Raw genomic sequence first — 15,285 nt, forward strand, 5'->3', positions numbered from 1 at the left:
GTGACAGAATGGAGTGTAACTGTTACATGCTCAAAACCCATGGGAATAACAGTATATACAAATACATGAAAAACAGAACAATCATAAAAAGTAGAATAAACTTACCGATGGCACACTTTACAGTAACAGAGTCAAAGATGAGAGTCAAGTAGTAAAAATTTAAGTAAAATCATAACGAACAATAAAATAATGCTATATTGGCTAAAACTAGTTAATAAAGGAGAGGAGGGGAAGGAAGAGAATAAAGTTAATATAAAAGTTACTTATTAAGGAAAGCAAAAGATACTGCTTTAAAGAGGAGAAAGATGAGTATTAAATGAAAGTATGAAGGTAACCACTGATGGGGTCCTAATAACAGAACTAGCATTTAAAAAGCAAAGAAAACAGACCACATGGATTGTAATCCTTCTGTTAGATAATGTAGACTTTTCACCAAAAAGTACAAAAAAAAGTCACTTTATCATTGTAAAGGTATAGATTACAACAAAGAATAAAGATAGGTATACATATGCTCCTAATACTATGGTAGCGACATTAAGAAAGTGGAAGTATAAAAAGAAATAGAAACACAATTCAGTTCAGTTCAGTTCAGTCGCTCAGTTGTGTCTGACTCTTTGCGACCCCGTGAATTGCAGCACGCCAGGCCTCCCTGTCCATCACCATCTCCTGGAGTTCATGCAAACTCACGTCCATCAAGTCAGTGATGCCATCCAGCCATCTCATCCTCTGTCGTCCCCTTCTCCTCCTGCCCCCAATCCTTCCCAGCATCAGAGTCTTTTCCAATGAGTCAACTCTTCGCATGAAGTGGCCAAAGTACTGGAGTTTCAGCTTTAGCATCATTCCTTCCAAAGAAATCCCAAGGCTGATCTCCTTCAGAATGGACTGGTTGGATCTCCTTGCAGTCCAAGGGACTCTCAAGAGTCTTCTCCAACACCACAGTTCAAAAGCATCAATTCTTTGCCGCTCAGCTTTCTTCACAGTCGAACTCTCACATCCATACATGACCACTGGAAAAACCATAGCCTTGACTAGATGGACCTTTGTTGGCAAAGTAATGTCTCTGCTTTTCAGTACACTATCTAGGTTGGTCATAACTTTCCTTCCAAGGAGTAAGCGTCTTTTAATTTCATGGCTGCAATCACCATCTGCAGTGATTTGGGAGCCCAAAAAAATAAAGTCTGACACTGTTTCCACTGTTTCCCCATCTATTTCCCATGAAGTCATGGGACCAGATGCCATGATCTGCGTTTTCTGAATGTTGAGTTTTAAGCCAACTTTTTCACTCTCCTCTTTCACTTTCATCAAGAGGCTTTTTAGTTCCTCTTCACCTTCTGCCATAAGGGTGGTGTCATCTGCATATCTGAGGTTTTTGATATTTCTCCCGGCAATCTTGATTCCAGCTTGTGCTTCTTCCAGCCCAGCGTTTCTCATGATGTACTCTGCATATAAGTTAAATAAGCAATATACAGCCTTGACGTACTCCTTTTCCTATGTGGAACCACTCTGTTGTTCCATCAAACACAATAGGAAGTTTAAATTTATTTCTCCCATCTGACACAAGTAAACAGAAATAAACAAGGAAATAGATGATGTAAACAACATAATCAAAACTGAAGAGCTAAAGGATATTCATTTAACTCTATCCTAAAAAATGATTGTACTTATTCTAAAAGAGCTATTGAACTTTCATTTCATAAATTCTGAATATGTTAGGTTACTAAAAAAAAAAAAAAACCTCAATAAATTCTAAAAACAGAAATACAAACCACATTCTCTGATAAACAACACAATGAAACTAGAAATTTACAACACAATCTGAAAATAAAAAGATCTTCAATCTGAAAATTTAAAAAGTCTCTCAAACAACACTGGGTTTAATAGGGGAAATACAAATGAAATCTGTGGTGTTTTGAGAAAATAATATAATCCTGTGGGATGCTAGTTCCTTGACCAGGGACAGGACAAAACCCAGACCCTCAGCATGAAAGCATGGAGTTCTAACCACTGAACTGCTAGGGAATTTCCAAAATAATCATTTTAACTTCTTTTTTTAATGAGAAAAATGAAATTAACTGAGTTACGCCTATAGTTCAAAAAGTTAGGAAAGGGACTTCCCTGGCAGTCCGGTGGTAAAGAATCCACCTTCCAATGCAGGGGATGCTAGTTCGATCCCTGGTCTGAGAACTAAGATCCCACAGGCCAAGAGGCAAATAAGCCACACATGGCAACCAGAGAGGCCTGCTGAGACGGCGACGGAGCCAGCGCACTCTAGAGCCCACATGCCACACCAGAGAAAGCTGGCGGGCCACAAGAAGACCTAGTGTAGCAGAGAAAAAAAGGAAAAACAACTAAATCAACTGAAGAAAAGTAGAGGAAAAAATTTATTAAGCTAAAAAAGAAATTAAGGAGTCAGAAGACAAAGCCAGAGAGCTAAGAAAAACTTTCAAAACCTCTTTGGTGGAGGCAGGTAGCAGAGTGAGGAGCAGAAAACAGGCTGATTAAAGTACTACCTCTCCTAATTAAGAGTAAAAAGGACAAAGCACAAAGATTAAAAAGAATCAATGGGGATAAACCATAGAAATAGATAAAATTTTAAAAAAAGAGAGACTACTTAGTAAAGATATAGATAAAATATATAATTTTCTAATAAGATATAACATAGCAAAACTGAATACAGAGAGCCTAAACAGACTGACTTTCACAAAATAAATGAAAGCTTTAAAAGAACTATTCACTGAACAAAATGAAACAAACCAGGCTACAAAATTTTACATGGGAATTTCATGAAATCTTATAAGAGCTGATAATTTTAACACTATTTTAAAACTGTTGTACATTTTAGAGCACAGGCAACTTCCAAATTTTTTGTGAAATTAAACATTAATACCAAAACTTGAAAAAGACTGCATAAAAAAAGAGAAGATTGCAGATCAGATCAATCTTGCTTTTTTTTTTGCAACTTGATTAAAAAGGTAAAGTGTTAAAAAACAGAATTCAGCACCACATTAAAAGAATCTAGAAACACAAATTTAGTTCAGTGTTTTTTAAAAAGAGGAGAAAACAGCATATAAAGAATTCCTCAGATACTAAAAAGACACCTGACAAAAAACATACATTATTGATTGAAAGTACTCAATAAAATAGAAACCAACAGAGGCTTCTAAGCATATACATACATACATGCACACATCAGACTTAATGCAGAAACACTGAAGCATTTCTTCTAAAGTAAGGAATACAAAGGGGATGCCCACTACTCTCTAACAGTTAACTGTTCTAATTAGTCAATATAACCTGATAAAAAATATTAGAGGTGTAAAAATCCAAAGAGGTAAAACTATCACTATTGCAGAAAAAATGATTATAAGCTAGAAACTGCTAAGAAATAACTTGAAAAGTTAATGGAATTCAGTAAGGCAGAGAGAAAAAAGTTACTATATAGAAATTAAAAGACTTCATGTATATAAACAATAACTAGTTGGAATATAAGTTCATTTAATAAGAAAAAAAGAGAAAGAGAAAATATCCAGGAATGATGATAATATGAAACGGCAAATTTTATGTGAAAGTGGTAGTCACTCAGTCGTGTCCAACTCTTTGCGACCCTGCGGACTATAGCCCGCCAGGCTCCTTTGTCTACAGAATTCTCCAGGCAAGAATGGAGTGGGTCACCATTCCCTTCTCCAGGGAATCTTGTCAACCTACGGATTGAACCCAGGTCTCCCGTATTGCAGGCAGGCTCTTTTCTGTCTGAGCCACTAGGGAAGGAAAACTTTAAAACACTCCAGAAGGAAAAAAAAGTAATCCTGAACAAATGGAAAGGCATAGCAGTTTCTTGGGCAGACTGAAGTGTTTAAGACCCAGTAACTTAATTTAAAAATATAATGGAGTCACAGTAAAAGTAATAGCTCATCCTCCCACACCCACTAGATCTGACAAGGTGTTTCTAAAGCTTATACAATGATATACATAAGAACAGCCTAGAAATCTTAGAAGAGAAAAATGACACAAGCCCTGCTGCTGCTGCTAAGTCGCTTCAGTTGTGTCCGACTCTGTGCGACCCCATAGACGGCAGCCAACCAGGCTCCCCTGTCCCTGGGATTCTCATGGCAAGAACACTGGAGTAGGTTGCCATTTCCTTCTCCAATGCATAAGAGTGAAAAGTGAAAGTGAAGTCGCTCGGTCGTGTCTGACTCTCAGCGACCCCATGGACTGTAGCCCACCAGGCTCCTCCATCCATGGGATTTTCCAGCCAAGAGTACTGAAGTGGGGTGCCATTGCCTTCTCCGGACACAAGCCCTAGTTGATATTAAAAGTTACAAAAGAAAGAATCAACTGAGACACACACCTGTCACCAAAAGAAAAATTTCGACAGGATAAAAAACAAAAATAATAACAAAGATCAAAAGACAAATAACAACCCAGGGATAACATCTGCAATTCATACCACAGAGGACTAATTTCCTTGATTTAGAAAGCTCTCGCAGTAAATAAGACCAATAATCCAACAGAAAAAAATGAGCAAAGGACATAAAGAATTAATTTTTTAAAAAAGAAATAAGGTGACCCATACATATGAGAAAGGATGGCCAAATGCAAAATGGTACATATGAAACTATTTCTTCCAAATTTGATTGACAAAAATCTAGAGTTTAACACATCTAGTGGCAAAGGTACAGGGAAACAGGTAGCCTCATTTACTGATGCAAAATGTTTACAATCTCATTGGAGGGCAATCTAGCAATAACAATCAAAATTAAAAACACATCTGCCTTTGACCCATCAATCTCATCTCTTGGAATCTATCTTAAAAATACAAATATATGAATCATGTTCTAAAATGGAAAAAAAATAAAACATCCCTAGTATACACCTAAATGAAAATGAAATGCTGGTTGCTCAGTTGTGTCCGACTCTGCGATCCCATGGAATGTAGACCTCCAGGTTCCTCTGTCCATGGGATTTTCCAGGTAAGAATACTGGAGTGGGTTCCCATGCCCTTCTCCAGGGGATCTTCTTGATCCAGGGATCGAATCCTGGTCTCCTGCATTGCAGGCAAATTTTTTACCATCTGAGTCACCAGGGAAGCAGTCAGTATACACCTAAAGATGACTTTAAAAAAATATCTTCTCAATACCTCTTTACAATGGTAGATGCAGCTGAAAATGATGATGAGACTATGCACTGATCTGGAAAGATCCAGGGATCCTTGAAGGAATGGCTGATGCCAGGTACAGAGGAAGAAATATAGGGTGAATCTGGAACATTCTGCTGTGCCAAAACGCAAGAAAGCTATCAAAGACAATGAATTACCAACAAGACAATGCACTTTTCCATATAGGAATTCCATCTAATGCAAAAGGAATATCAGAATAAGAAAAAATTCTAATTGGTAATCCGCACTGAAATAAATGATTCAGGTGACAATGGTCAATGAATGGAATATCAGTAACTGAAAGATTGATTGGGAAATATACAATGGAGAGCTCTGGCATACTGATCTCTGAACATACTGATCAATGTTAGTTATCACTGAAGTTGGGTCTACTATATACTGGGTGCCTCCTAACACAATACATGATGGAGCACTTATGAATCAGATGTGAATCAAGCTTCCAGGACCAACTTCCATTTCCAGGGAATGTAGAAGATAAAGGAACAAGGGAATGACACTACAAGAAAACAAAAGATAAATCCAGATTTTTGGATATTCTAGAGGAAAAGTGAAAGTTTCTGCAACAAGTCAATGACATAAAATAGGAAAAAACAAAACAAAAGGAAAGGAAATGGGACTACTACATTTTTAAAAGGCAAAGTAGCCAAATGTGATGTGTGCATTTTGCTTGAATCCTGATTTGAACCAACTAACTACAGAAAGATACCTTTGAGACTATCAGGGAAATGTGATGTGTGCATTTTGCTTGAATCCTGATTTGAACCAACTAACTACAGAAAGATACCTTTGAGACAACAAGTCAATGACATAAAATAGGAAAAAACAAAACAAAAGGAAAGGAAATGGGACTACTACATTTTTAAAAGGCAAAGTAGCCAAATGTGATGTGTGCATTTTGCTTGAATCCTGATTTGAACCAACTAACTGCAGAAAGATACCTTTGAGACAGGGAATTAGAAGCTACAAAAAAATGATCAAATTCTCTTAGATACGATGGTGGCACTGTGAGTGTGTAGGAAAACATCCATATTTTCAGAGGTGCATACTGTAGTAGGGACAAAATAACATGCTGTTTGGGATTTGGTTTAAAATTACTACAGTAGAGGAAGAAATGTATATAGTTTAAGCAAAGGTAGAAAAATCTGGGCAATGTGAATAATGGATACACAGACAGCAGTTTATCATACTATTCTCTCTACTTCTATATGCGCTTAAAAATATTCTTAAAAGAAAAACAAACCTAAAAATGAGAATGCAACTAGTACAACATTAAACATCAGTGGCAGGCATAACCTACAGGTCACCAAGACCAGCAGTCTTCTTCTCTTCCTTTAAAATATGTATTTCACAATGAAATACTGGCTTATCTAGTTAAGGACAAAAATGAGTTATAATAAATGGCTCAGGTGATCATGTCACGGCTTTTATATTTGTTTACTTCATGTTTAATTGCATTCCAGGAAAAATTCTGTATAAATGTTTTCTAAATGAAATGTAATAAAAAATAAAGGTTTTTCTTAATATATGTTTGTCTTAATACATGTCCAAATATTAATTCAAGACACCAGTACGTATAATTATATATAAAATGTATACACACACACACACACAGAGGCCATACAGAAATCAACTACCCAACACAGAATATGGTTTAAATTCCCTTACCATCAATATTAAGCATCATTTTCCACATGGCAGGCCGAACAGACTGATGAAATCCAAACCAAACTTCCCTGCCCCCTCCCAGAGGGTGGTCGTATCCTTCCGGAGCTGAGAAAAAGGAACGCCCCACAGGTGTATATCTACAAGAATTAAAATGGTATATTTAATATTTTCCTTCCCATTTAATATTTAAATCTGAAGAACAGGTGAGTCTAGAGTACATAATCTTAACTTATCATAGTAAAATGCCAATCATTATGAATATAGGAAACTAAACGTTCTCCAAATTTGTGAAAGCAAAAAGCAGCTATTCAAAATGAAAAAAATCCCTCACTGAAATTCTCTACACTTAAAACTAACATTAGTTTGAGTAAGGCTTAATTTTATTTAAAAAGTTTTAAAAAATAGTTCGAACCTTAAAAAATGCTACAGAATAAACAATCACTGACCAAAAAGCCACTTTGATAAATGTGTTTTTAAGAGTATTTTTCTTATTTGGCTGCACTGTGCAGCATGTGGGATCTTATTTCCCTGACCAGGGATTGAAGCCGCGTCCCCTGAATTGAAAGCACAGAGTCTTAACCACTGACTGGACTGCCAGGAAGTCTCAAGAAAATATTTTTCTTTTGACACACTGATCCTTTACATATACACATAGATACACATATACATGTGTGAGATGCTAATACCATTAAAACAGTAATAATTTCAACATAATTTGATACTGTTATAAAAATAATGAAATCACCTTTAAGACAAGGTGATTTAACTAAAATACTAAAACTGAAAATGTATCAGTTACTCAAGATGGATAGCTCCTAAGAAAAAGGGTTAGACATTTTTTCTGAAAAATATGCAACAGAATAGCTAAGCTAATGATGTACACTTACTTTCATAAGTCAGAAAATTTTATGTAACTTACTTCTGTCATTGAATTGGTATGGATGCTATTCCTCAACTGAGATAATCAAAATATACAACATCTGAAGGTTAGCCAAGGAAAGACTGCAAGACCTATTCTTGGGAAGACAGCTTTCCTACTTAAAATCTAAACAGGAAAAGAAAAAAGCCAGAAGCACCCACTTCATGGAGGGCAGATGTCGTAGCACCACGTCAACGGCATGGACAGGGTTAGTGCTGATAGGCTTGTCTAATTCCAGTGGTTCGGGCAAGGTCCGTCCTGTCAGTACTTCATGGAGTAGGTGCCAACTCACCCGAGAGACAAATTTGATTGACACTTTGAAAGGTCGATCTTTTCCACCTTCTCCAGGTAAAGTAACATCTAAATCCACCTGTTGATGGGAAAAGAGTCAACTGGTAAAAGTTTAAAAAGATAAATACAATTATTTTTAAGTTTAACGTATAAAAATATTTAAGAGAAGAGAAGGCAAATACAAAAAAATAACCAATCTCAATGTCAAATCAATAGACTAAAATGTCAGTAAGTCATTTATGCTAGCACTCTTTGTCACTGAAAAACATGGAAATGACTTAAATGCCCATTTAGGCACTATAAAAAAAGGATGAGGAATACCTGTTGGAACTGCTATGGAATAATTTCTAAGCAATATTGTTAAAAAAGCAAGTACAGAAGATTATAAATAGTATGCCATCTTTTGCATGAGAAAGGGGTAAATAGAAAAACATTCATGTATCTGCTTATTTTTGTAAAAAGAAACAGCAAGCCTGAATCAGAAACAAGAAAAAGCAGCTAACTTTCAAAGGATAGGAAGGAAAAGATTGGAAGAAATAAGTGAGGGATTAACAATTCTGAGCATATTTTCCGGTGTAGTTTTGATTTTTGGAAGCATGTTAAATTAAGTTCTACAACAACAACAACAACAACAAGACAAATAAGGATGGAGGGGAAAAGCTAAAATTGAATAGATACAAAATCAAATGAAACCAAATGCAATTCAAACAAATAACAGCCAGATTGAAAGAATATTAAAAAAAAACACACACTAATGCAAAACTTCTGAACATAATAACATATGTTGACTACACTTTCAGTTAGAGGTGTGGGAGAGGGGTGAGTGGGAAAGAACTGCATACAAAATAAAACCTTAAATTCCTACTATCAGATTTGTTTTCTATAGTGACATCAGGTAGTAATTCAGAAACTATTTTATATGCACTGTATGACTGAATAAACACGTAAAAGTGGTGATATTTTGTGGCGTCAGGGGTTTAAAGGAAAAGCAAGTTATAAATATGCAACATAGGGAGTGAAGGAAGAATCCAGTGGGGATAGACTAGAACTAGTAGAATCAGTTTGAACTCAGCAATGAGCACATCCAATAACCAGATTTTGGTTTCTAAATTGTATTCCTCAACTAACAGAAACTAGTGTACCTTTGAGATATGGCTAGTTGCAGGACTATCAGAGGGAAAACATTAGATGAACCTGGAATATCTTGGGTCCAAAAGTAAGGAAGTACTCAAGAAAAAAAAGATGTATCATGACAAAAGCACACAAATTTAAAGGGGCTCCTGCAGGCCAAATCTGGGACAATTTGGGCAAATAAATAAGGATAAATAAAAAGAAGAGAAGAAAACGTGCTCCTTTACGGTAGAATACCAATTATTAATGTAGAAGGAATGACAGAATTACAGAAATAACCATTGTTATATAATAACAATCCTTCCAAGCAAGAATCATCAGTTAATAAAAGTCTAATGAGAATCAGGATTCTTAAAAGTATCTCTCTTACTAAGTATCTTTGTAAGTTTAAAGATAATTAAAAGAAACAAGCTTTGAGCACTTCAAGCACTTTCTATAAGTGCTTAAAAGTATCTCCCTTTCTTAAAACTTTGGTGCAAAGAATAAAATCAACAGTGAAAAAACAACTTATGGAATATGAGAAAATATTTTAAAACATATATCCCATAGGAATACATAAAGAATCCCTAAGACTCAACAACGACAAAACCAAATAAAATTAAAAAAAGGGCAAAGGAGTTGAATACACATTTCTCCAAAGAAGACTATAGAAAAGGCCCATAAGCATAGGAAAAGGTGTTCTTCATTAGTCATTAGGTAAATTCAAATCAAAACCATAATGAGATATTACCTCACACCCATTAGAATGACAACTATCAAAAACTGATAAACCCACAAATGTTGGCAAAGGTGTGAAGTATTTGGAACCCTTGTACACTGTTGATGGAAACAAGTGTAAAATGGTATAGTTTCTAAGACATTACGCTAAGTAAAAGAAGCCAGAGACAAAGGATAAATACTGTATGGCTCCACTTATATGAGGTCCCTAGAGTAAACTCACATTCAAATGGGGAAGCAAACCAAATGTCCATCAAGAGATGAATGGATAAGTAAAATGTGGTATATACATACAATGGAATACTATTCAGCCTTAAAAAGGAGGAAATTCTGACACATGACAACATGGATGAACCCTGAGAATATTATGCTAAGTGAAATAAACCAATCACAAAACACAAAATACTGTATGAATCCACTTAAATGAGGTACTGAGAGAGGTCAAATTTATAAAGCCAGTAAGTAGAATGATGGTTGCCAGGGACTGAGGGAGGGAAAATGGATAGTTAAGGGTTTCACGGGTACAGAGTTTCAGTTTTATAAGATGGAGATTTACGGTGGCAATGGTTGTGAATGTACTTTGCCATTGAACCATATCTTAAAAATAGCTCAGATGATAATGTTATGTGTGTGTGCATGCATGCTAAGTCGCATCAGTTGTGTCCAACTCTGAGATCCCATGGACTGTTGCCCACCAGGTTCCTCTCTCCATGGGATTCTCCAGGCAAGAATACTGGAGTGGGTTGCCATGCTCTCCTCCAGGGGATCTTCCGACCCAGGGATCAAATCTGCATCTCCTGCAGCTCCTGCACTGCGGGTAGATTCTTTACCACTGAGCCATGAGGGAAGCCCAATGTTATATATGTTCAATGTTCAGTCGCTCAGTCATGTCCAACTCTTTGCGACCCCATGACCCACAGCACGCTAGGCCTCCCTGTCCATCACCAACTCCCAGAGTTCACCCAAACTCATGTGCATTGAGTCGGAGATGTCATCCAGCCATCTCATCCTCTGTTGTCCCCTTCTCCTCCTGCCCTCAATCCCTCCCAGCATCAGGCTCTTTTCCAATGAGTCAACTCTTCGCATCAGGTGGCCAAAGTACTGGAGTTTCAGCTTCAGCATCAGTCCTTCCAATGAACACCTAGGACTGATCTCCTTTAGGATGGACTGGTTGGATCTCCTTGCAGTCCAAGGGATTCTCAAAAGCCTTCTCCAACACCACAGTTCAAAAGCATCAATTCTTTGGCGCTCAGCCTTCTTGACAGTCCAACTCTCACATCCATACATGACCACTGGAAAAATCATAGCCTTGACTAGACAGACCTCTGTTGGCAAAGTAATGTCTCTGCTTTTCAATATGCTATCTACGTTGGTCATAACTTTCCTTCCAAGGAGTAAGCGTCTTTTAATTTCATGGCTGCAGTCACCATCTGCAGTGATTTTGGAGCCCAGAAAAATCAAGTCTGACACTGTTTCCACTGGTTCCCCATCTATTTCCCATGAAGTCATGGGACCAGATGCCATGATCTGCGTTTTCTGAACGTTGAGTTTTAAGCCAACTTTTTCACTCTCCTCTTTCACTTTCATCAAGAGGCTTTTGAGTTCCTCTTCACTTTCTGCCATAAGGGTGGTGTCATCTGCATATCTGAGGTTACTGATATTTCTCCTGGCAATCTTGATTCCAGCTTGTGCTTCTCCCAGCCCAGCGTTTTTCATGATGTCCTCTGCGTACAAGTTAAGTAAGCAGGGTGACAATATACAGCCTTGACGTACTCCTTTTCCTATTTGGAACCAGTCTGTTGTTCCATGTCCAGTTCTAACTGTTGCTTCCTGACCTGCATATAGTTTTCTCAAGAGGCAGGTCAGGTGGTTGCCATCTCTTTCCCCTCTCTTGAAGAATTTTCCACAGTTTATTGTGATCCACACAGTCAAAGGCTTTGGCATAGTCAATAAAGCAGAAATAGATGTTTTTCTGGAACTCTTGCTTTTTCGATGATCCAGCGGATGTTGGCAATTTGATCTCTGGTTCCTCTGCCTTTTCTAAAACCAGCTTGAACATATACTTCACCACAATTATAATTAAAAAAACAAAACAAAACTCTATTCCCCACATAAGAAAGAAGAATAACTTGAAAGGAGAAACCTGGCAGATACCATCTTTACCAAGTGATCAAAGTTAACCTCACCATTAGTGAAACAAGTACGTATTATGTGCCTCCTGATATGATACACTACAAGGAAAGAACACTTATGCAATTTTCCTGCCCAAAAACCTCAATCAGAATCTAATCAAGAAGAAGCTCCAGAAAAACACAGAGGGACATCCTACAAAATAACTTGGCTGTAATCTTCAACCATGCTAATGTCATAAAAGAAAAAAAAGAAGGCTGGGAAATTTTCCAGGACAAAGAAGACATGACATCTAAATACATTCAGGTATGGCAGAAACCAACACAACATTGTAATTATCCTTCAATTAAAAATAAATAAATAAAGAAAAAAATAAATACATTCAGGAACTTGGATTGGATTCTGTACTGCTGCTGCTGCTGCTGCTGCTAAGTTGCGTCCAACTCTGTGCGACCCCATAGACGGCAGCCCACCAGGCTCCCCCGTCCCTGGGATTCTCCAGGCAAGAACACTGGAGTGGGTTGCCATTTCCTTCTCCAATGCATGAAAGTGAAAAGTCAAAGTGAAGTCGCTCAGTCCTGTCCGACTCTTAGCGACCCCATGGACTGCAGCCTACCAGGCTCCTCCGTCCATGGGATTTTCCAGGCAAGAGTACTGGAGTGGGGTGCCACTGCCTTCTCCGGGATTCTGTACTAAAGGGAAAAAAAATGCTAAAGGACACCACTGGAACAAATGACAAAACTGGACTAAGGGCAGATCAGACAAAAATTTACCGACATAAAATTTAGGGAAGTTGGTAACTATACTATGGTTTTTATCCTTGTTCTTAGGAAAAACACACTAAAGGGTATATAATGTATGAAACCTACTCTTGAATGGTTCAAGAAGAAATAAGTATGTATATGTATCTTTATATATAGCTGTCTCTATAGACACAAAGAGAGCAAAAGAAAAAAGAGAATGATAAAACAAATGGCAAACTTTAAGAATGCTAATGAATCTGGGTATTACATGAGTTCTCTGCATGAATCTTACAAGTTTAAGTTTGAAATTATTTAAAAATAACATGTTAAAACTGATAAATGATACATATAGACCATAATAAAATGGTCATAAAAGCATTTAAAAGACACTGCAAATGTATAGTTTTCTGATAAAGGAATGTATCTTAGCATCTTACCCCTGTAGTTGCCACAGGAAGTGGATTGGCTGTGTAAAGGCTTCTTTTTCCATCATAAACTGGTCTACGGTCCCCAAATATAGTCACTTTAAAATGCTGAACCATTGAGTCAACCACCTCCCTAAAAAAGGGAAAAAATGCATTCATATAATCCTCTGCATGATGAAATACAAAAATCTTAACTAAAGTAGTTTCTTACACTATTTAAAGCTGTCACAAAATTCTAAAAGATCATTATACATGACAAAGATTTTCCCTTCTGGATTATAGTTTAGGATACCAGAAAGACTGATTTCTGGGAATGATTCCAGTGAATCACTTAATTATTCTGGGACACAGTTGACCTGCAAAATATTATCCTTATAGATGATCTAAAATCCCTTTCACCATCTAAGCACTAACTGACACATTTATCAAAGAATATGGTGCTCTTTCCTCTGCGCTCAAATAGCACCTAGTGCATGTCTCTATTAGAACACTTCCTTCACTGTAGTATTAGTATCATATGCTTTACTTCTACTAGACTGTGAGATTTTAAGAGCAAGAAACACACCTGTACTCTGTACGCCTCCATCCCATTCCAATGGTATCTGGCCAATAAAAATGTTTTGAAACCTCTATTTTTTACCCAGCAAATATTTTTATCCTATATACTTACATGGAAAGATATCTTAAAAGTTTCTTTTTTAGACATTTTAAAAAATTGCAGATTATAGAGAGAATAACACCAAATATCCACAAATCAATATTTATTTTTACACACACCTAATTTGTAAAAGCAGAGGAAAAATATCTAGAAGGGTATGTACCACACAGATACAATGGTTAGTTACCTCTGGAGAAAGAAGTGAAGAACGATTTTTTATTTTGTTTATATAATCTAAATATATTACAATGACAGTATACTCACATAGTACTAAATATAATTTATAGTACATTTAAAAGAATGAGAAAAAAATTTCAATTCTAGCCCAGTCAAGTAGAAGAGAAAGGAGAAAGAAGCATTTTCTGGAACAAAATTAAGTTGATTTGACACCCAGAGAAACTTTCCAAACGCTCAAAGTTTCTATTTCCCTCAACTTTCAATTTTATTTTGCAAGTATTTCTTGCACCACTCTTTTACTTTCTATTTCAATTACCGCCAACCTAAAACCTCATGTCCTACTACCTGGATTATTTTAACTTTTAGGCCTCTAATTTTTTCTTCTCCAGCCCAACTTTTATACAACTGCTACATGAGCCTCCAAACCTCACTTTTACTCTCCAGATACAAAAAGTTAAGTTAATCATGCTCCTCGGTTCATTGCCACATTATCATCATTCATCCGTTAAGACCCCTGACTCGTCCTTCCATATCCATTTCCCTATTTCCGTTCTTCTCAATAAATTATTTTCTCTAATATGTTTGATGAACATCCTTCTGTTTGTATACATTCCAACGTTACCCTCTGCCTAAGGTTTTCAAAATTTATTTAAATTGCTATGGGACACTTAGTTCATTGTTTCTGATTGATGCTTTTGAGGGTTCCTTGGACTGCAAGGAGATCCAACCAGTCCATCCTAAAGGAAATCAGTCCTGAATATTCATTAGAAGGACTGATGCTGAAGCTGAAACTCCAATACTTTGGCCACCTGATGCAAAAAACTGACTCATTTGAAAAGACCCTGATGCTGGGAAAGATTGAAGGCAGGAGGAGAAGGGGACAAGAGAGGATGAGATGGTTGGATGGCATCACCGACTCGATGGACATGAGTTTGAGTAAGCTCCGAGAGTTGGTGATGGACAGGGAAGCCTGGCGTGCTGCAGTCCAAGGGGGTCACAAAGTCGGACACGACTGAGCGACTGAACTGAACTCTACATGTTGTCTATCCCGTCTCCCAGCAATACAGACTCAGTATCTTTAACAGTCAGCCACCAAGACAATGCTGCAAGGCATTGTCTCCTTCTATGTCCCTTTATGAACTTGTGAGAATAATCTCTGGCTACATACACTGAGAACTGCTAGATCCAAGTGAATTTTATCAACTAAATGATGAAGAACTGCCAAACTGCTCTTCGGAATGCCTGCACTAAAC

At 37.0% G+C, this 15,285-nt stretch overlaps 1 protein-coding gene across 2 annotated transcripts in view; it reads right to left on the reverse strand.

Moving 5' to 3' along the window:
- AGO3 (argonaute RISC catalytic component 3) overlaps positions 1-15,285 on the reverse strand; it is a 119,235-nt gene that overhangs the window by 62,932 nt on the left and 41,018 nt on the right. For both annotated transcript variants that reach the window (XM_055586410.1, XM_055586411.1), the window contains exons 3-5: positions 13,210-13,330; positions 7,922-8,130; positions 6,842-6,978 (exon numbers count right to left, since the gene is read on the reverse strand). In XM_055586410.1, coding sequence (XP_055442385.1) covers positions 6,842-6,978; positions 7,922-8,130; positions 13,210-13,330 — 467 coding nt within the window. The remainder of the gene's footprint in view (positions 1-6,841; positions 6,979-7,921; positions 8,131-13,209; positions 13,331-15,285) is intronic.

This window comes from Bubalus kerabau, chromosome 6, assembly GCF_029407905.1.
Source record: "Bubalus kerabau isolate K-KA32 ecotype Philippines breed swamp buffalo chromosome 6, PCC_UOA_SB_1v2, whole genome shotgun sequence".
Classification (NCBI taxonomy): Eukaryota; Metazoa; Chordata; class Mammalia; order Artiodactyla; family Bovidae; genus Bubalus; species Bubalus kerabau.